General features: G+C 43.5%; 2 protein-coding genes across 2 annotated transcripts; one reads left to right on the top strand and one right to left on the bottom strand.

Moving 5' to 3' along the window:
- Nucleotides 1–10,579: 10,579 nt before the first annotated feature.
- LOC137317949 (histone H2A-like) lies at nt 10,580–12,869 on the top strand (the record flags this gene model as incomplete). The annotated part of the gene is made up of 2 exons (XM_067980945.1): nt 10,580–10,656; nt 12,515–12,869. Coding segments are annotated over exons 1-2 (432 nt in total), but the record flags the coding sequence as incomplete, so codon positions are not given.
- Nucleotides 12,870–19,066: 6,197 nt separating this feature from the next.
- On the bottom strand, nt 19,067–19,456 carry LOC137318027 (histone H2A-like). The gene has a single exon (XM_067981012.1). The coding sequence runs from the start codon at nt 19,454–19,456 to the stop codon at nt 19,067–19,069; it is 390 nt and encodes a 129-aa protein (XP_067837113.1).
- Between the last annotated feature and the right edge of the window lie 4,444 nt (nt 19,457–23,900).

Genomic DNA, 23,900 nt, shown 5'->3' with positions numbered 1-23,900 from the left:
CTCACAATTACCCACGTTGAACTTCATCTGCCACAGTTTTGCCCACTCACTGAATCTATCAATGTCCCTTTGAAACTTTCTGCTCCCATCTACAATATTAATTGTGCCACCTAACTTAGTGTCATCAGCACACTTGGATATAAGGCTCTCTACATAAGAACGTATGAAATAGGAGCAGGTGTAGGCCATATGGCCCCACGAGCCCTCTCTGCCATTCAAACAGATCAGGGATGATCTTCGACCTCAACTCCACTTTCCCTCCCGATCCCCATATCCCTTGATTCCCCTCGATTCCAAAAATCTATCGATCTCAGCATTGAATATGCTCAACAACTGAGCATCCACAGCCCTCTGGGGTAGAGACTTCCAAAGATCCACAACCCTTTGAGTTAAGAAATTTTTCCTCATATCGGTCCTAAATGGCCGACCCCTTATCTTGAGACTATGAGCTCCAGTTCTTGACTCTCCAGCCAGGGGAATCAGCCTCTCAGCATCTACCCTGTCAAGCCCTCAAAGAATGTTATACATTTCAATGAGATCACCTCTCATTCTTCTAAACTCCACAGAATACAGGCCAATTTTACACAATATTGTCTCATACTGCAATTGCAGCAAGACTTCCTTAATCTTATATACGAAAACCCTTACAATAAATGCTACCATATCACTTGCCTTCCTAACTCTCATTCGATCCTTTACAGCTAGTTATTTCCAGCATGTTTTTCCTCTATTCCTTCTGTAGGGAAATAAATGAAGGCTGAAATCATTTTACGATAATTACTCCCGTTTATGTTTTGGAAACAATACCCAACTGAACTGCATCAAATTCAATTGCAAACTTAAGAGCTTCTGAAGGAAATAAACTAATGAGAACACTTAATTACGATAGCTGGGAATCAAACCCGAGTCAACAGCTTGGAAGGCAGCTATGCTCACCACTATACCACCATCGCTGACCACCCAGCATCATAAAATAGTTGATAAACAACAGACCAAGAACAGACACTGCAAGATGTTGGATTTTTTTCTTCATTTGAACCGGTTTCTGACTGATCATTTCTCGCTCTGTTGCAGTTCACGTCTCCGCCCATCAGATGTCGCAAACCCCCCAATCAATTGAAATTTCACAACAGCCAGTAATCTTTCACCTTTTCTCGGCCGCATCACCCATTTCGTGAGGTTAAATAATTACATTAAATGATTACGGAGACCGGACTACCAGCTGGGCACGACTGGCTGCTCAATATTCAAGTCTATAAGATCTTTAGAAAGGACAGAGAAGTAGAGAAAGGAGGGGGAGCAGCAATATTGCAGAAGGACAATATTACAGCAGTTGAAAGATAGAATGTCAGTGAGGGTGAGCGGGCAGTGTAAACACTCTGAGAGAGACCCATTACAAATGCCCCCACTGTACTCCTCCAGAAGGTATAAGAAGGGCGAGAGCGGGAGATTTCTTTATTCTGCATGAAGTATTTGTGAGATTGTGGAAATGTCTGGAAGAGGAAAAACCGGCGTTAAAGCTCGGGCCAAGGCCAAGCCTCGCACATCCAGGGCCGGTACTTTAGTTCCCTGTGGGCCGTGTTCACATGCTCCTGCGAAAGGGGAAATACGCTGAATGTGGGTGCCGGAGCCCCGTTCTATCTGGCTGCTGTGCTCGAGTATCTGACGGCTGAAATCCTCGAGCTGGCCGCCAACGTAGCCCGGGACAACAAGAAGACCCGCATCATCCCCAGACAGCTGCAGCTGGCCATTCGCAACGACGAGGAGCTCAACAAGCTGCTGGGACGGGTGACCATCGCTCAGGGTGTCGCCAGATATCCAGGCGGTGCTGCTGCCGAAGAAAACCAGCATTGTCAGCTCCAAGAGCAAGTAAAGCGGCCAAGATTTAATCTGATAACCCAAAGGACAGGACCAACCTTATTGAAGTCTTTGAAGAAGGAACAGAAAGTGAATAAAAGTTTAAAGCAGTAGATTGAATATATTTGGATTTTCCGAAGGCCTTCGATAAGTTACCGCATTGTACACTCATGACTTAGCTCAGAGCACGTGGAGTCAGGGGACAGGTGGTGGAATGGATAGTCAGCTGGCGACAAAGCAGAAAACCGAGAATAGAGGTTAAGGGTCGCTACTCAGACTGGCAAAAGGTGGGAAGTGATGTTCCAGTTGCTGGGAGCACTGTTCTTCACAATTTACATTAACAATTTGGATACGGGAATCGGAAGTACAATTCAAAATGTGTGGACGACTCCAAATTGGGGGATGTATTTAATACAAAGGAAGAATGTAGCAAATTGCAAGAGGACATTAATAAACTTGCAGAATGAAGAATAAGGAGGTCACACACTGCTTGGATAATAGGAGTCTAAGCGGGATAGAGGAGCAAAGGGATCTAGGGGTACAGATATAAAAATTACAAGAAGTGGCGACGCAGCTCAATAAGGTCATAAAAGACAAATCAAACACTAAGATTCATTTCGAGAGGGATAGATTTGAAAACAAAGAAGTTATGTTAAAATTGTATGGGACCTTGGTTAGACCACACTTGAAGTATTGTGCACAGTTCTGGTCTCCATGTTATAGAAAGGACGGAGAGGGATTGGAGAAGGTGCAAAAAAGATTCACAAAGGTGATACAAGAAATGAGAGGATATTCTTATCAGGAAATGTTGAACAGGCTGGGGCTCATTTCACTAGAAAAGAGAAGGCTGAGGGTTGACCTGATAGAAGTCCACAGGATAATGATCAGGTTTGAAAGGGGAGACGCAGGGAAAATGTTTCCAATTGCGGGTAGTCCAAAACTTCAGGTAATAAATATAAAATAATCGCTAATAAATCCAATAGGGAATTCAGGAGAAACTGCTTTACCCAAAGATTGGGAAGAATGTGGAACTCGCTACCCAAGGATTCGTTGAGGAAAATAACATAGGGGCATTTAAGGGGAAGATAGAGAAGGACATGAGGGAGAAAGGAATAGAAGGGTGTTGTGATAGAGTTAGATGAAGTAAGGAAGGAGGAGGCTCACGTGGAGCATGAACACCGGCACAGACCAATTCGGCCGACTGGCCAGTTTCTGTGCCTTGGTTTCGATGTAACTCGATGTAAAGGCTCATGTTCAGAGCCACCCACTCTATGTGTGAAAGGGCTGGTTACTGTCTGAAGGAGACGCTGATATCATGCTACCAGTGTTCCTTTGAGCTGCTTTTGTCTCGGTGCAGACGCGATGGGGTATTATTGGGACTGGAGTCGGGGCACCGACCACAGTCCGGTACTTTAATCGGTGACCTGCACACCCCAGCCCACGCATCATCAGATTTCTTGTATTTATTTAAAATAGTTGCCATGCTGGGCTCGTAAAGCATCTCCAGAACTGTTCGACTAACCTTTCTACATCTGTGGGATTCAGCGCTTCGCTCCGTTTCTGTTATATTTTGTTGGATTATTTAAATAACGCATCAAACTCACTGGGGAATCACTGAAATGTAACTCTGTACAGAAACAAATGACAGTTAATTTACATGGTGCCCAGGAGATCAGAAACATTACTCGACTTTCGTCTTGTTAACTTGTCAACCGTGTTTAGAGTCCAACTACCCGCGTTGCTTCCATGTAAGGGATTAAACAGAGAGGGCGGGAGTGGAGGAGAAAGAGTGACAGACAGAGCAGAGAGCGGCCTCTGATCTTCCAGCTCCACCTCCAGCTTTCTCCACCCGCCAATTTCAAACCGTTTATGGATAATAGAACCGAAACACAGCGCTCTGTACAAACACTTACAGACTCGGACTTCATCTTCAAGAATTTCCAGAAACCAGGAGCTTTTAAATAAGCCCCGTTGCAATTAACAGTCTGTAATATTCCTGCCTAAATACAGTCCCTTCTATAACAAGTCAACCCACCGCCTTCCATTTCACTCCCAGTCTCCCCCGATTCTATCTCCCCACACATCCCCTCCCGGACGGGTTCAGCAGTTTACAAACACTTTATTCCAGCTGATTTCCAGAATCTCATGTGTTGGGGTTTGAGTTGTGACGCGAAGTTTCTCCGCTCGTGGTACCGTCTCACCGAGACTCTCACCCTGAATCTGTGAAAAAGAAATGACCATGAACTGGGACTGAAGCCGAATGCATCCCCGGTTACACTGCGGCCCGGCCCGGACAATACATTCTCTCTGTTTTATGTCAGACAGTATCCCACCTTCATGTCCAGCACAACAGAGAGACAAACACACACTGACAGTCGTACACTTCCTATCAGTGTGTTCATATCAAGCTCAATAGCAGCATCCCACATTCATATACAGCACCAGAGAGAGACAGAGAGAGGGAGACAGGGAGACAGACACGGTGAGAGAGAACACGGAGAGACAAAGTGCCACAGTATCAGTTGCAGACGAACCTGTAAAGTTTCGTTTAATCCAGAAATATCCAATTGGAGAGACAAAAGATGCAATCTCATCTCTCACTGATATTGTACCAGAGGCAGACACACTATTAATCCCACACTCAGTTCAGAGAGTGACAAAAACAATGGGCCACATTTAACCCCCTCTTGCCTGTTGTACTTTATTCTGTTTTGCAGCTCAGGGACGTTCGGTATTACTCTCAGTAATCGAGAGTTTCAATCTGATTAAATTAATCTTGGACCAGTGCTGTCAGAAATTAATCCTACACGATCCCAACAAACACATCGACTCACTCTTTCCTACTTTTGTCTCCAGGATTAGTTTGAGAAATCCTCCCCCCGCCCCAGCTTCTTCCTCACGCGTCTGTTTTATGAGTAAAGAGTGCAAGAATGAATCAAAGCCATTTATCAGCCGCCCACTTTATCTCTGAAAGGCTCTTTACCATCAAAAGATACCGAGAGAAACAGCAGGGATGGAAACATCTCGTTTAATAGTTAGAGATTGTAAAGTCAGTCTGGATTCCAGCGTTAAACACTGGTGGAATCCCATCTGTTTCCCATTCTGGTGCCTGTTCCTGCACTGCCTGTGGACCCCATTCCCTCTGACCTTTCCCCCAGACCCACTTCCTTTGCTCAGACTCTGAAAAATTACAATTGGGGAAAGTTTCCATCGATTTTTGTATTGGGAATTAAACCAGATATCTGCGAATGCGTGACTCAGCTCCGCCCCCAGCGCTGGTTGTTGCTGAACAGAAGAGCGCATGCGCGGTCCCTCCCCCAGCTCGGCCTGTGGGCGCCATTCACTCAGTGAGCGGAAGAAGTCGGTTCAAAACAGCCGGGAATGGAGAGATCACGGCCCCCGGGGGAAGGGAGCAAAGAGCAGCCTCGTTACAGCAGCTCATCGCTTCGGGACCGTATCCGCAGATGGGCTCAGAGATCGGCATGGAGTCCAGGGGAAGGGCAGGGCGAGTCCGGGGGCTGTTTGTAAGAGGCGGAGTGGATCAGGAACTGGTCCCGGAACATGGAGTGAGCGGGGGAAGGGAGAGGCCATTCTCGGGCTGTGTGTGTACCGGGTGTGTCCAGGGTAAGGGAGACAGAATGGGAAGAACCTGCTATTTAAAATCATTGCTGCTTTCTCTCCCCAAACCAGTAGTGAATGTTCCTGGTTTCGTTCCAGTCTCACCCTGTTTGTTGTTATTGGACAGTGAAGAGTGGAAACAGAGCCGGACAGTAAGGATGTGAGGAGTTTTCCAAAGAGCAACTATTGCAGGCACCAGGTGAGAAGTGTGAAGGACACATTTTAAACAGCGGCTGTTTGCTTTCATTTGAACGGTAAGTCCCATGGGAGTGGGGATTAGAAACCCGACCTGTACAAAGGTCCCTGCCCTATCGGGTTGTCCCATTCATGGATCAGTGCAGGGGTTGGCTTGTGTCTGGATGTCACTAAATTGTTGTAAAATTGCCCAACACACCTGGTGTGCAGAAGCTGAGTGCTGCAGTACTGCAGTGGAATCAGACACTGACACTGTTTGTATCACTGGTTTTCATTTGTGGATATTCAAAATAATCCTTGACATGGGTATTAATTCGAACACTTTTGTATTTTCTGCCTCACTGGTTCTTGAGTTACAAGAGATAAATTTCTTCCGACAGGCAAATCCTTGAAGGACCCAGAATCAGTGTTATGTTTCCTCCACTCGAGGCACAAGGAACAGTGCAGCCAACTCCTTCTCCCTCACAGGAAGTACATTATCACACACAGCGCACAGAGACATAGACAGGTCATCAGTTCCACAGTCTCAGACAGTCGAAGCAGTCAGTCCCACACTGATCCCAAGTTCCACAGACACATTTTCAATCCAACATTCAAACAGAGCAGGTGAGGCAGACGCTGTTCCATTTGCTCCGAGCTGAGTCCCGCTGACAGGCAGATACAAAAATCCCAGTCCAAGATCACACTATCAGATTGAAAGGCACTGTGTCAATCTCACAATAGGGCAACATTAGGTACGAATTAAATAACAGATCGAAATCACACATGGCACCCGATTGGAAGGGACAGAATGAAACCCAATAATGTACCCTGAGATTCCAATTGAATACTTGCCCAGAACTCACACACACATGTGAGTTTAATGCACTATTCGAATGGATATTGCATGTATCATGTGATACAAATTCCATACATGTCCAAACCTCATGTACAGTATCAGATTGAGAAATGCTGTGAGAGTGTAACCTGAGAAACAAATTAGATATCAGTTTATAATACACTCATAGTATGAGATTTATAGATACAGTATCAATTCTATTATTGCAGACTGAGCTACACATTATATACCATTTGAAAAGTGTCACCATATCAATTTGAAATGTTCATTATCATTCACAATTGTACTTACAGAGATACAGATTTAATAGTAGTTCAAAAAGCACACAAATTATCTGATTAAAACCTACAGCGTCAAATCCTAAAGTGTACCCATATTTACCAGTTAAATAATGAGAAATATGACCTAAACATGAAGATATTAAAGCTACAATTTTGAATGCATTAATGCAATCTGAGAGAATAATTACATACAAATACAGAATGAATCTCACACTCAGATACAGTACCAGAGACTGACAGATGCAGAAGGAATCCCAAACTCACATACAATACTAGAGACTGACAGACACAGAGCAAATCCTACACTCACATATGGTACCAGAGATGACAGATACAGATTGAATCCCACACTGGCATACAGTACCAAGGACTGATAGATATCTGGTTAATTACTCACTCTCATAAAGTACTAGAGACTGACAGATCAATAATGACACCCACATTCACACAGTACCAGAGTCTGACAGATAGAGAATGAATCACACACTCACTCAAAGTACCTGAGACTGACAGATAGAGAATGCATCCCACACCAACATGCAGTCTGAGAGGCTGCATATATGGAATGAATTCAACACCCACATACAAGACTGGAGACTGAAAGACATAGAATAAATCCCACACTCACAGTATCAGAGACTGCATATATGGAATAAATCACAAACTCACACACACTACTGACAAGATACAGAATGAATCTCACACTCACACACTGTTCCAGAGACTGGGAGATACAAAATGAATCACACATTAGTGCAGGCTGAGTAACACATTACTTACCAGTCCAAGAAGTATCATATTGAAAGATACAGTATCAATTCCATTAGTGCAGACTGATCTACACATTATAAACCACGACAAAAAAACTGATGCATATTCACTCTGAAATATACAGTATTCCATTCATGCAGACTAAGCTACACGTCATATACAAGTTCAAAAATGTCACTTTATCAATTTGGAAGATAAACTAATGCACAATTGTGTTCACATCGATACAGATTTAATAGTATTCTCAAAAGTGCACACATTCTCTGACTATATTCTACAGAATTTCATTATCAGCCAATTAAACACTGGGAAAAATATGCATACATTGATGTATTAAAGATACAGATTTGAACACCATACTGTAAATGGAGATACAAATTACATAGAGATAAAGAATGAATCTCCCACTCAGATAGAGGGCCAGAGACTGACAAACTGAAGGAAAGCAGCGCTCACACAATGTAACAGTGACTGACAGATACAGAATGAATCCTACATTCACACACAGTACAAGGAACTGACAGATATAGAATGAATCACATACTTCCAAAGTACCAGAGCCTGACAGATACAGAATGAATCACACATTCACAGACAGTACTAGGGACTGACAGATACAGAATGAATCTCACAGTCACACACATTAATGCAGTCTGAGTTACACAATACTTATCAGTCCAAAAATCTCATAGTGTCAGATTGAAAGATACAGTATCAATTGCATTAGTGCATACTGATCTACACATTATAAACCACTACAAAAAACTGATACGGATTCAGACTGAAATACACTGTGTTCCATTCATGCAGACTGAGCTCCACATGATATCAAAGTTCAAAAATGTCACCATATCATTTTGGAAGATAAACTAATTCACAATTGTTTTCCCATCGATACAGATTTAAATGAAGTCCAAAAAGTGCCCACATTCTCTGATTATAACCTACATTACATTTTAAAATGTATCATTATCTACCAATTAAACACTGGGAAAAAATATTGATACATTGAGGTATTAAAGATAGTTTTGAACACCATACTGTAAACGGAGATGCAAATTACATACAGATAAAGAATGAATCTCACACTCAGATACAGGGCCAGATACTGAGATGCAGATTGAAACCAACACTCAAACAATGTAACATTGACTGACGGATACCAAATGAATCCGACACTCACACACAGCACAAGGGACTGATAGACATGGAATGAATCACACACTCCCACAGTACCAGAGGCTGACAAATAGAATGAAACCCACACTCGCACAATATACCAGTGATTGACAGATATAGAATGAATCCTACACTCACACAACGTAACAGTGACTGACAGATACCGAATGAATCCGACACTCACACACAGTACAAGGGACTGACAGACATAGAATGAAACACACACTTCCACAGTACCAGAGACTGAAAAACAGAATGAAACCCACACTCGCACACTGTAGCACGGACTGACGGAGACAACATTCATATCACTCACAAACAGTACTAGAAATTGATGGATGCAGAATGAATGACTCCCTCACATATATCGCCTGACACTGAGGGGAACAGAATGAAACCCTCATTCACACACAATACCAGGGTCCAACAGATATTGAATGAATCCCACACTCACAGACTGTACCAGAGACTGACAGATACAGAATGAATCCCACACTCACACACAGTACCAGGGACTGACAGATACAGAATGATTCCCACACTCACATTCAGTACCAGGGACTGACAGATACAGAATGAATCCCACACTCACATTCAGTACCAGGGACTGACATATACAGAATGAATCCCACACTCACATGCAATACCAGAGACTGATCGATACAGAATGAAACCCACACTCACACACAGTACCAGAGACTGACAGAGACAGAATGAATCCCACACCCACATACAGCATCAGAGACTGACAGATACAAAATTAAGCTCACTCACACACAGTACCAGAAACTGACAGGAACACAATGAATCCCACACTCACAGACAGTACTCACAGACATTATTGCAGATCTGAGCTACACATTACATACCAGTCCAATAATTTCACCATGAACAGATTGAAAGGTACATTATCATTCACATATGAGTTTAGAGATTAAGATGTAATACTACTCCAAAACCCACACACTTTGTTTGATTAAAGAAAATCGAAAAATATATCCATATTTACAAATTAAATACTTGACGAAAAACTGCATATACTTTAAAGTATTAAAGATACAGTTTCAAGTAAAATACTGGGAACTGAAATAAGAATACAGAGTGAATCCACATTTGCACTTTGTCTCAGGGACTGAATTACAGAATGAATGCCACACTGAGATAAAGTAGCTGAGAATGGCAGATGCAGAATGAATCCCACACTCACAGATAGCACCAGAGACTGACAGTAACAGAGTTAATTCCACACTTATGCACAGTACCTGAGACTGGCAGATACAGAATTAATCCCTCTCTCATATACATTGAAAGAGACTGGCAGATACAGAACGATCCTAAACTCATATGTAGTGCCAGAGACTGAGAGATACAGAATAAATACCATGCTCATACTCAGTACCAGAGAATGACAGATGCAGAATGAATCCCACACACACAGTATCAGAGATTGACAGATACAGATGAAATCCCGCTCTCATGCACAGTACAAGAGACTGACCTCTACTGGACGTAGGCGAGAACTGTGAAAGTGCGGAAAACAAATTCACATAATCTGTCGTGGTTGCAGAAACAGGACAATGTGCAATGTGAGGAAAATTTCTGTCTGTCACTTCTACTCTCGTAATTTTGCACGTTTTGTGATTGCAAAATGAAGACAATTGATTCAAAATAAAGTTTTTGTTTCACTCATTCGATAGTTGTGAATTGACCCCGTTATTTTTCACTTACATTGCGCAGTATTTCTCTCTGATTTCTCAGGACACGATTTACATTGCTCCTCTACCCCATTTAAACTCATATTTTCCAAGCAGTATGTGGCCTCCTTATTCCCCCTAACAAAATGCACCAGCTCACAACTTTCTATATTGAAATTCAATACACATTTACACGGCCGTTCTGCAAGTATATTTTGTCGAAGTATTGGCTATAATCCCAAAATCAATTACAAGAATTTAACACAGCATTAAAACCAATGTTTGGTCTAACAAAATGTATTTGCATCTCGTCTCCATTCCCAGTTTTTCTAAATCACACTCGTGCAAGATATTGTGAAGAATGAGTTTATCTTCTGTCCCTCTCTCATCTGCAAACTTCAATGACCCGGGGTTTGGGGACATCTACTGGCCGGAAGCAGAACTGCAACAGTTCGGAACAAATTGCTGAAACCGAACAATGTGCAGTGTGAGCGTGTTTGTGATTGGTGGCAGGTTCTAAATCTGATTGGTTTCTTCAGGTATCCAATCAGAGTGTTACAGTGAATAATTATTGTGACATCACTCTCAGTATCACAATCATTGCCTTCCCCCATCCCTCATTACCATAGGGCTGTGCGGCTGCCTATTCAATCCGAGCTCGGAGCATATTTGGGTCATTTCTGGGTCTCAAATTGAGTTTGAAAATGCCTGAGGACATCGTTCACCTGAGGAAGGAGGTAGCCTCCGAAAGCTTGTGAATTTAAAATAAAATTGCTGGACTATAACTTGGTGTTGTAAAATTGTTTACAATTGTCAACCCCAGTCCATCACCGGCATCTCCACATCATGAGGACAAGAAAGCAGTTCCCAAGAAGGGCGCCAAGAAAACCTTGTGTAAAGCACCAGCCAAGGGCGGCAAGAAGCGGAGAAAGTCGAGGAAGGAGAGTCACTCCATCTACATCTACAAAGTGATGAAGCAGGTTCACCCCGACACCGGCATCTCCTCCAAGGCCATGGGCATCATGAACTCCTTTGTGAACGATATTTTCGAGCGCATCGCGGGTGAGGCTTCCCGCCTGGCCCATTACAACAAGCGGGCGACCATCAGCTCCCGGGAGATCCAGACCGCCGTGCGCCTGCTGCTGCCCGGGGAACTGGCCAAGCACGCTGTGTCGGAAGGGACAAAGGCGGTGACCAAGTACACCAGCTCCAAGTAAAACTCCACAATGTACTGAAAAAAAACCACAACGGCTCTTTTAAGAGCCACCCACAACCTCTCTGAAAGAGCTGCATTTCCTATATAATTGCTTAGTATCTTTTTAATACCGCGATATTATTCCAATCCAAAACTGATACTGTAACTGCACCGTTGAAATTTCTGACCCATAAACTGAACGCGAGTTTCTGATCCGCACCTTCCCATTCGTTTTGTTCTTAAAGCGTTACTATTCCAGACACGAACACACCCTGAATGACCCCGGGAGCAATTCCATTATCTCTATGAATTCAATCTCAGAAATGTTTAATGTCTGAGGTGAAAATCCCCATATTAAAAGCAAACGCACCCCGGCTCTGTGAGAAAGGAACAAACTACAACGTGTCACTTTCATAAAGACTGAATTGAAACGTGTCACTTCACGGAATGCTATGAATGGGGCTTCAGTCCCGTCCGGTACAGTTTGAAAGCGATAACAGAATGAGCCATAAATTAAAGCAGATTTTAAAACAGCGCCAGTGATTGGTGACGGGTAGCGCTGAATAAGACAAGATAAAATGAACGGGTTTAAAATCTTGTGCTCAGGGCGACATTGATCTAAATCCGGTCCTTTACGACACTGGCGGGTTTTTTGAAATTCATAAAATTCCTGATCTGTCCGTTGAGGCCGTTAAATCCCGCCCTCATCTAATTTCCAGCTATCTGATTGGTTATTGAAATAGGCAAATGAGGTGTAATAATGCTCAACCAATCAGATGATCTTTCAGTCAATAAAAAGGGTTAATACAGCCGTCATTCTTCATTCTTTGAGAAAATGTTTGTGAGATTGTGGAAATGTCTGGAAGAGGAAAAACCGGCGGTAAAGCTCGGGCCAAGGAAAAACCGGCGGTAAAGCTCGGGCCAAGGCCAAGTCTCGCTCATCCCGGGCCGGACTGCAGTTCCCTGTGGGCCGTGTTCACAGGCACCTGCGAAAGGGGAACTATGCTGAACGTGTGGGTGCCGGAGCCCCGGTCTGTCTGGCTGCTGTGCTCGAGTATCTGACGGCTGAAATCCTCGAGCTGGCCGGCAACGCGGCCCGAGACAACAAGAAGACCCGCATCATCCCCAGACACCTGCAGCTGGCCATCCGCAACGACGAGGAGCTCAACAAGCTGCTGGGACGGGTGACCATCGCTCAGGGCGGGGTGCTGCCGAATTTCCAGGCCGTGCTGCTGCCGAAGAAAACCAGCAGTGTGAGCACCAAGAGCAAGTAAATCGGTCAAGATTTAATCTGATAACCCAAAGGCTCCCACTGTATCTATGAAAGGGCTGAAGCGAGTCAGAGCTTAATTTAATAATAAATCGCTTAGTTAGAAACTAACGATATATTGTTGAATACAAATAATCTGTTCAATACTCGCTTCTGGACAGTAGATGTCGCCAACCTCCAATAGGTTGAAATTTACAGATTGTATCGGAAATGAGGCACAAAATAATCAGTTCATTAAACTGGGAGGGTGGAATACAGAAATAACAGGTGAGTTTGATCATCGGCAACAAGAGGCACTCTATTGTGTTGCGGCCATTATTGTAAGTGTTATTTACAGTCTCATCCTCCCAGAACACTGACTCGGTCTGACTTCCAATACCCAGATTTGTCCGCCAGGAGGTGACGGATGTGTTGATTATTGTGTCAGCGATTCCTGAATCAGTGAATGAAATTTGTCTGTTATTGGCTGAGTGATGGATTTATTCTGTCCCTGTCAGTCTGTTCCTGTGTCAGTGACGAGTACCGCAGTGAATGTGACACTAAGTTTTACACTGCTTCTGATTATAGCGCTGAGCGAAAACACTTAAGTTCTATTCGTGCGAGTTACAGTGAAACAGCCTCTGTCACAATAACTGGAGAGGAAAAATAGACAAACTTTATTTGATCCGAGTCTGGTTCATTAGAGATGAAAATATTTCCAACAGTGCCAAGCTGATACTATATCGGAAATGAAAACTTGCATCTCTTGTATTTTGCACGCGTGCCCGAGCCTCTCCCTGTATCGATGTCCGAGTTAGATTGACACTGCGGGTGTAGATGCCTCACGTGAAAGTGTAGGATCGGAATCAGACCATTCTGTACCTGTTTGCCAGTAGTTTCCCTGTCCAAATGTGCCACTGGATGTGTTGATGGGTTAACAGTTACGTATTTTCTACCTCACCTGTTCTTGAGTTACATGCGATACGTTTCTTTCTACAGGCAAACCCTTGAACGAGCCAGAGTGAATGTGACGTTTCCTCCACCCGAGGCAAAGGAACAGTGCAGCCAGCGCCTTCTCACACACAGTATGTATATTATCACTCTCAGAGCACAGAGACACAGACAGGTCATCAGTTCCACAGTCTCAGACAGCAGAAGTAGTCAGTCCCACACTGATCCCAAGTTCCAGAGACACATTTTCAATCCAACAGCCAAACAGAGGAGGTGAGGCAGACACTTCCATTTCTCCCGAACTCAGTCCCGCTGACAGGTAGATACAAAAATTCCAGTCCAAAGTCTCGTTTTCAGATTGTCAATTTCACAAAATGGCAATATTAGCCGTGAATTAAATACCAGATACCCCGAGATTCAAATTGAATACGAGCCCAGAACTCTCACACACACGTGAGTTCAATACATGCCTTATTCATTCGAATAGTGCATCATTCGGATACAAATTGCAAGTCCAAAACTCATGTACAATATCAGATTGAGAAATGCTGTGACAGTATAACCTGAGAAACACATTAGATACCAGTTTATAATATACTCATGTTAAGAGATTTAATGACACAGTATCACAGACACACAAGTCCAAAAATCTTACAAAACAAAAATTAAAGATGCAGTATCAATTCATTTCGTGCAGACTGATCTGCACATTATATACCAATTCAAAAATGTCAGTTTGAAAGATACATTATCATTATCATTCACAATATTACTCAGAGATACAGATTTAATAGTTGTCCAAAAAGCACACAAATTATCTGATTTAAACCTCCAGCATCAAATCCTAAAGTGTATCCATATTGATAAAAACTATTTAAACATTAAGATATTAAAGCTACAATATTGAACACCATAATGTAATCTGAGAGAATAAATATAGACACAGAATGAATCTCACACTCAGATACAATACAGAGACTGACATGCAGAAGGAATCCGAAACTCACATACAGTACTGGAGACTGACAGATACAGAGTGAATCCCACACTCACACACAGTACCAGAGACTGACAGATACAGAATGAATCCCACATTCACACACAGTACCAGAGACTACAAATACAGAATGCACCCCACACTCACACACAGGACAAGAGACTGACAGATTTAGATTGAATCCTACATTCAAATACAGTACCAGAGACTGACAGATACAGAATGAATCCCACACTCACACACAGTACGGGAGACGGACAGATCCAGAATGAATCCCACACTCACACACAGGCCAAGAGACTGACAGATACAGAATGAATCCTACATTCAAATACAGTACCAGAGACTGACAGATACAGAATGAATCCCACACTCACACATAGTACCAGAGACTGACAGATACCGGATGATTCCCACACTCACACACAGTACCAGAGACTGACAGATACAGAATGAATCCCACACTCGCACACAGTTCCAGAGACTGACAGATCTCGAATGAATCCCACACTCACACACAGTACCCGAGACTGACAGATACAGAATGAATCCCACACTCACACACAGTACTGGAGACTGACAGATACAGAAAAATCCCACACTCACACACAGTACCAGAGACTGATAGATACAGAATGAATCCCACACTCACACACAGTACTAGAGACTGATAGATACAGAATGAATCCCACACTCACACACAGTACTAGAGACTGATAGATACAGAATGAATCCCACACTCACAAACAGTACTAGAGACTGATAGATACAGAATGAATCCCACACTCACATACAGTACCAGAGACTGACAGATTCAGAATGAATCCGACTCACATACGGGACCAGAGACTGACAGATACAGAGTTGCTGCTTTACTCGGTCATCATCCTTTGAATCTGGTGGATAAATTGAAAGAAAGTCAGTGAAACTACTCCATTTTAATGTTTGTCTCTGTCGAATTTACTGCCCAATAAAGTGAACACGGGGCCGGGGTCCGTTCAATTCCCTTTTGCTTTGCTCTCGCTCTCATTCAGATTTACACCGCCCCCGGTTTTCCCGTGAACCACCACTTTCAGGGCTATGAATCAGAATTTAGTTCCTTCCTCTTTCTCACTGTGGAGCCAATCTCTGAAATAATTAATTACTGATCTTAATATCCCGCATATTAGCAGCACGTTCCCCGCAGTGTAACAATCCAGAATGAACGATTGGAGAAAAGAATTGGCTCATTTTCAGGCTTCGTCCATGATTCCGTTTTCAGGACACACGGTTCCTGTTCAGTCCCTGCAACGGAATCAATTGATAACCTGCAGTTTGTTATTTTTACAGGTAGAAGTGAAATTTGTCCATATCAGCAATCTATGATTGGGATTATATTCCGCAAGTTATAGACAATGTGTTTTTGAAACAGCGCTCGGAATTTGGGACGTGTAATACGGAATAACATTATTACAAAGAGATTTTAAGTCTTTGTGTAAAAACGACATGGCCGAGTAATTCACTTATTTCATACACTGAAATTGGCGGCCTTTTTCAAATTTAAAAAAATCGGTCAATTGTGGCCAACAATTTGCTCCGTTTTCTTGTTGTCGTCTCTCCGATTGGTTAAGGAAATTAGTTTTCAAGCAAAGCAACCAATGAGAAGTAGCCTCTATTGACAACGGGGTTTGCCAGTTGGGCCTGTGGTAATTCCAGGTCCCCAATGACTGAGCTCAAACGGTTCAATTTCACAAACCCTCTCAGTATCAGTGTCAGAAACAACCGTCAGAGGGAAAATCCTTATCACAAGCTGGGCCCTTATCACAGCGGCTCAGCTCAACCTGTTCTCCCATGGAAACCCCCGGTCCCACATCACAACATCTGACTGATAAATAGAACCAAAACAGAGCGAATGGAGTGAAGGAACATTTCAGCGAGGTGGGGGGGGGGGGGGGGGAATTCAGCTCCGGGTAAACTCACTTGTAACGTTCCCTGGACAATTCAGTGCATTCAATAAGGGAAAGTTCCCTCTCAGTAACCGGTGCAGCTCGCCGCCGATCCCACCTCACCGTACTGCGTGTCACAGAAAACTCTTTAATTGTAAAACTATTCCCGAGCCCCATATAACCCCGCACCAGTTCCCAGGTCAGTGCTCTCTCTGTGAGGCGGTGGGTGGCTCTTAGAAGAGCCTTTGGTTTGTGTCCGGTTAGAAAGGGTCGAGTTGTTCAGCCGCCGAATCCATAGAGAGTGCGGCCCTGCCGTTTCAGAGCGTACACCACATCCATGGCAGTGACCGTCTTGCGCTTGGCGTGTTCAGTGTAGGTGACCGCGTCCCTGATCACATTCTCCAGGAAAACCTTCAGCACCCCGCGGGTTTCCTCGTAGATCAGACCCGAGATCCGCTTGACACCGCCTCGGCGAGCCAGGCGGCGGATGGCTGGTTTGGTGATCCCCTGGATGTTATCACGAAGCACTTTCCGGTGCCGCTTGGCTCCGCCTTTGCCCAGTCCTTTGCCTCCTTTACCTCTGCCAGACATGATGATTCTTCACTCAGATCGCTGCTGAATGAAAGACTCTCGCCTTTCTTCTGCATTTATAAAGCCCGCCCCGACCTGGTTGAGAAATGCACATTATCGGAGAGTCCGGGGAAGAGTGTTTGAATGAAAGACAGAGCATGAAGTGCGGGAGAGGAGGAGACTGGCTCAGAATGACGGACAAGCGGACGTGCAACTTCAAGCTCCGCCTCCAGGAATTAGTTACCGTCCTTTATAAAATTTTCACCAGCATCAAATAGGAAATACAAATTCAGAGACAATCCTTACAGACTCCGGCATGATATTCAAGGGTTTCCAGAAAAAAAGGCGGAATATATCATTTAAATTCAATAAATGAGGCACACTGCAGTTCCAACACAATCACTTTCATAATAAAATCAATCAATGCCGCTACGGAAACGTTGGAAGAGGGATAGTTTTAGTTTCAGATTTGTAGCTGACAGGAGGCGCCCAATAGTTTAATAAACATCAATCGGTGTGGAAGGCAATCTGTACCTTTCCGTGCTTGGGTCAGTATGGGACTGGATAGAATCAGGCACTGGGATGAATGGAGAATGATCCTGTGTGGGGACTGGGTAGATTCAGGTCCTGGGATGGACAGAGACAGTTACTGTGTGGGTACAATGCGTTTATTGGAGCTGAAGTCATTGGGAACTGGACAGAATCAGGGAACGGAATGGACAGACCCAGGTCCTGTATGGGGACTGCATGGATTCAGGGACCAGGATGGACAGACCCAGGTCTTGTGTGGGGACTGGATAGATTCAGATATTGGATGGACAGACCCAGGTCCTGTGTGTGGACTGGATAGATTCAGGTATTGGATGGACAGACCCAGGTCCTGTGTGTGGACTGGATAGATTCAGGTATTGGATGGACAGACCCAGTTCCTGTGTGTGGACTGCATATATTCAGGGACCGGGATGGACAGAGACAGTTCCTGTGTGGGTAAAATGAGTTTAATTAGAGCTGAGGTCATTGGGGACTGGATAGATTCAGGGACCGGAATGGATGGAGATTGGTCATGTGTGGCTATTATGAATTGAATTAGAGCTGGAGTCAGTGTGAAATTGGATAGATTCAGGGACCGGGATGGACATACCCAGGTCCTGTGTGGGGACTGGATAGATTCAGTGGTCGGGATGGACAGACCCAGGTCCTGTTTGGGGACTGGATCGATTCAGGGACCGGGATGGACAGAGACTTGACCCTGGCCACTGTGTGAGCCGGAATATGACCGTTCGCAACCTTTGTGTCCTATCTGACCCTGAGATGAGCATCCGACCACATATCCGCTCCATCACCAAGACCTAATTCCACCTTTGAAACATCGCGCGTCTCCGCCCCTGCCTCAGCTGATCTGGTGCTGAAACACTCATCCATTCCCTTGTTACCTCCAGACTTTGCTATTCCAATGCTCTCCTGGTCAGCCTCCGATCTTCCACGCTCTGTAAACATGAACTCCTACAAATCTCCGTTGCCCTATTCTAACTCCCTCCAACTCCCGTTCACCTGTCACCCTTGTGTTCGGTGACTTACATTGGCTCCCATTCCTTCAACCGCTATAGTGATGTAATATATCAACGTAGACCGGGGTCAACTGTGATCAATAGGTCAGTCTCTTCAGACAGTAACCAGCCCTTTCACAGATACAGTGGGTGGCTCTGAAAAGAGCCTTTGGGTTGATCAGATTAAATCTTGGCCGATTTACTTGCTCTTGGAGCTCACATTGCTGGTTTTCTTCGGCAGCAGCACGGCCTGGATATTCGGCAGCACCCCGCCCTGAGCGATGGTCACCCGTCCCAGCAGCTTGTTGAGCTCCTCGTCGTTGCGGATGGCGAGCTGCAGGTGTCTGGGGATGATTCGGGTCTTCTTATTATCGCGGGCCGCGTTGCCGGCCAGCTCGAGGATTTCAGCCGTCAGATACTCGAGCACAGCAGCCAGATAGACCGGGGCTCCGGCACCCACACGTTCAGCATAGTTCCCCTTTCGCAGGAGCCTGTGAACACGACCCACAGGGAACTGCAGTCCGGCCCGGGATGAGCGAGACTTGGCCTTGGCCCGAGCTTTCCCGCCGGTTTTTCCTCTTCCAGACATTTCCACAATCTCACAAACACTTTCACAAAGAATGAAGAAATCTTCCCGCACTCGCCCTTCTTATACCTTCTGGAGGTATAAAATGGGGGCACTTGTAATTGGTCAATCTGTTTTCACTCTCATTGGTTTAGCGAACAGCCCAATCAGAGAGCTGTTTTATTCGCCAATCAATAGCCGGCAATGAGAAAAGGGCGGAAAATACCGAACTGAACCGTTTTTTTGAAATTTGAAAAGCCCGCCAAAATATTTGTAACACAAGAAGCGGATTTAGTAAATAATGTCGCCTTAAGACAAAGTTTAAAAAATCTCTCTCCTTTTACTCTGTTATTGCACATTTCCCGTCACAACTTCCAGAATCTTTTACAATCCGTTTAAAATCCGGCTCCATTCACCGTTCGCTTTCAATCTGGCGGGAGTAAAGTAACATTTTGTAACGGGACAGATTCCAGCTCAATCTTTGTAAAAGTAACAAACCACAGATTGTGGATTGATCCCTGTTCACAGGAGCTGCAGCGCGATCGAAACCGGAGCCGAGACTCCTGGTGTAAGAAGTCGAACAGTGACAGAGCCTTTCGACTTTTCTGTACTCGGTGTGACGTCCCTTTCAGGGTTGCTGCATTTCAAAGGATTGCGGTTCTCAAAGTGATATTCCCGAATAACGAACAAACAAACGTGAAAAGGAGAAAGAAATGAAGTCTAATCCATCGCCTTAAGACGGCTATGAAGGGGCAGACGCGGGGGAAGGGGCGGAATATGAACGGGAATGAGAGGATCAGGGACACGTTTTTGGTTATTGGAACTAAACAGAAAGCGACACATAGATTATTATACCTGGCAGTGATTATGAGAATCTTCCAGATTTCAAGAGAAATTAGAAAAGCACAAGAGTTATAGAGAGACAGTTACTATCAAACTATCTACAGTAAAATGATTCCATACAGAGGGGTCGGCACAGCGTCTTCAGAGAGACTGTGGGTGGCTCTTAAAAGAGCCTTTGTGTTTATTTTTTTTCAGTTGATTGTGGAGTTTTACTTGGAGCTGGTGTACTTGGTCACCGCCTTTGTCCCTTCCGACACGGCGTGTTTGGCCAGTTCTCCGGGCAGCAACAGGCGCACAGCGGTCTGGATCTCCCGGGAGCTGATGGTGTGGCGTTTATTATAATGGGCCAGGCGGGAAGCCTCACCCGCGATGCGCTCGAAAATATCGTTCACAAAGGAGTTCATGATGCTCATGGCCTTTGAGGAGATGCCGGTGTCGGGGTGAACCTGCTTCATCACTTTGTAGACGTAACTCTCAAAGTGATGAACCTGCTTCATCACTTTGTAGACTTTGTAGAGTAACTCTCCTTCCTCGACTTTCTCCGCTTCTTGCCGCCCTTGGCTGGTGCTTTACTCAAGGTTTTCTTGGCGCCCTTCTTGGGAGCTGCTTTCTTGTCCTCAGGCATCTCAAAACTCAATTTCAGACCCAGAAATGACACAAATCCACTCCGAGCTCGGATTAAATAGGCAGCCCCACAACCCTATGCTAATAAGGGATGGTGGAAGGCAATGATTGTGATTGGGACATTGGGAGTGATAAACGTCACCTTTTCCTTTCACTCTCTGATAGGTTTCTTCAGATATCCAATCAGATTCAGTATCTGCCACCAATCACAAACACGCTCACACTGCACATTGTCCGGTTTCAGCAATTTGTTCCGAACTGTTGCAGTTCTGCTTCCGGCCAGTAGATGTCCCCAAACCCCTGACATTGAAGTTTGCAGATGAGAGAGGGACAGAAGATAAACTCATTCTTCACATTATATTGCACGAGTGGGATTCAGAGAAACTGGGAATGGAGAACATTTTGTTGGAGCAAACATTTGTTGTAATGTCGTGTGAAATGCTTGTAATTATTTAGTGGGTATAGCCTATTCTGAGGAAGAATGTAACAAAATTCAAGAAGACTTTAATAAACTTGCTGAAAGGCGGTGTAAATGGCCATTGAATTTCCATATAGAAAGTTGTGACGTGGTGCATTTTGCTCGGGGGAATAAGGAGGCCACATACTGCTTGGAAAACAAGAGTCTAAATGGGGTCGAAGAGCAAAGGGATTTAGGGGTACAGATTGACAAATCATTAAAGTAGCAACTCAGGTTGAGAATGTCATAGAAAACAAACACAGAGGTTTATTTCTAAAGGAACAGAATTGAAAAGGAGATAAGTTCTGTTCAACTGTAATTTAAACTGTCAAACCTTCTGTCAAACTATTAAACCTTCCCTTTCTGAAATCCGTGCTGACTATTCCTTATTATATTTTCGGTTTCTAGATGTTTATCTACTGCATCATTGAGTAAAGGATTCCATGATCATCCCCACCACCGACCTTTCGTTAACTGGTCTATAGTTCCCTGCACTTGTTCTATCTCCTGTTTTAAAATATAACAATCCCATTAGCTGTCATCCAGTCCTTTGGCACTATTCCACTTTGTGATGATTTTGTCTATATATGTAACAGTGCCTCTGCTATCTCTTCCCTTGCTACATTTAATATGCACGGATACAATCCATCAGGACCAGTTTAACCACCCTTTCTAACTTAAATGTCTTGATATCTTTATTGACCTCTTCCTTTAATATCATGTTCACCCTGTTAATCTCCCGGGTAAATACTGAGCAAAGTAATAATTCAATATTTCTGCTATTTCGCTGAACTTACCTGTGAGTTTATCTTGTGCATCCCTCAGTGGCACTCAAACTATTCTGATTTTCATTTTGTTATTTTTGTATCTGTAGAATAATTTATTATTTCTTTTCATATACCTTGATAATTTGATTTCGTGGTTCCTGTTTTCTTCTGTAATTGTTTTTGTGACTTCTTCCTAACCTCTTCCTATTTGCTTTTGTCATCCTCTTATTTAATATCTATGAATGAGAAATTCCACCAGCTTGTTGTGTCTGTTCAGGGGCTGATGTTTGGGAACTATTTATTGTCTGTGATTCAAGTACCAAAAACCCAAAGGGCGCAATTCAGTGTGAAACTCCATAGAAACACTCTACTTCTCTCTCCTCGTGAAATAAGGCGCTATAATGGTGAGTATAGCTGCCTTCCAAACAGTTAATTCCAACAGGTTTGAATCCCAGCACGCTGAATTCAGAAACACCAAGACTGGAATCAAATGTGATGATGTTCAGAGGGATCGTGTTTCCAAAACACAAACGGGTCTAATTTATATTTAAAAAATATTTTAAATATTCATTTATTTCCCCCATAACGTTGAATTTAACTTTGTTCCTTTGTATTATTATTTCTCCTGATCTGTACAGTGGATACAGGACACAATTGCCCGGATTCAGTGAAATTAATTGATTTCCTGAAGTTTTTCCCTCTGCAGATTCCAGTTCCTTATTTAAATTATGTCGGATTAACCTTTCTGATCTATAGAAGGGTCATTGACCTGAACCGTTAACCCGAGCTTCCCTGCTCCACAGATGCTGCCGGACCTGCTGAGTCTTTCCAGCATTTTCGGTTTTAATTTTTTCTATGTTTTATCCCTTTCACTTTTGACGGTCATTGGAACTTCCAGATTTGCGCTCAGTTTTTATTTGTGTTTCAGTTCGGTTTATTTGAATTAATATAAATCGTGTCCTGAGAAATCAGACAGAAATATTGCGCAATGTAGAGTGAAATATAATGGGGCAACTTTCGAATGAGCAAAACAAGAACTTTATTATGAATCAATTGTCTTCATTTTCACTGACAAAATATGAAAAAATACGAGAGCAGAAGTTACAGAGAGAAACTATTTCCTCCGATTGCACATTGTCCTGAATCTGTATCAACGACAGATGATGTGAATTTGTTCCACTCTGTTACAGTTCTCCCTTACAGCCAGTAGATGTCAGACTGTATGTGAGTGTGAGATTCATTCTGTGTCTGTCAGTCTCCGGTACTGTGTGTGTGTATGTGTGTTTGTGGGATTTATTCTTTATCTGTCAGTCTCTGGTGCTTTATGTGAATGTAGGATTCATTCTATTCTTGTCAGTCTCTGATACTGCGTGTGAGTGTGGGATTCATTGTGTAACTCCGTCTCTGGGACAAAGTGAAAGTCTGGATTCGTTCTGTATTCTTATTTCATGTTACAGTATATTGCTTGAAACTGTATGTTTAATTCATTAATGGATGCACAATCTTTTGTCCAGCATTAATTTATAATTATGGATACACTTTTGGATTTTGTTTTAATCAAACAATGTGTGTGAGTTTTGGTGTAGGATTACACTTTAATCTCTGAAGACTTTTGTAAATGATAATTTACATTTCATCTTTTACTGTGAAATTATTGGACTGGTATTTCTTGTGCAGCTCAGTCTGCGCAAATGGAATTGATACTCTATCTTTCAGTCTGATTCTGTGTAATATATTTAGATTAGTCTGTAAGGTGTAGCTCAGTCAGCTATAATGG

This window comes from Heptranchias perlo, unplaced genomic scaffold, assembly GCF_035084215.1.
Source record: "Heptranchias perlo isolate sHepPer1 unplaced genomic scaffold, sHepPer1.hap1 HAP1_SCAFFOLD_64, whole genome shotgun sequence".
NCBI classification, from domain to species: domain Eukaryota; kingdom Metazoa; phylum Chordata; class Chondrichthyes; order Hexanchiformes; family Hexanchidae; genus Heptranchias; species Heptranchias perlo.
This window is presented reverse-complemented; position numbering and strand designations above follow the sequence as displayed.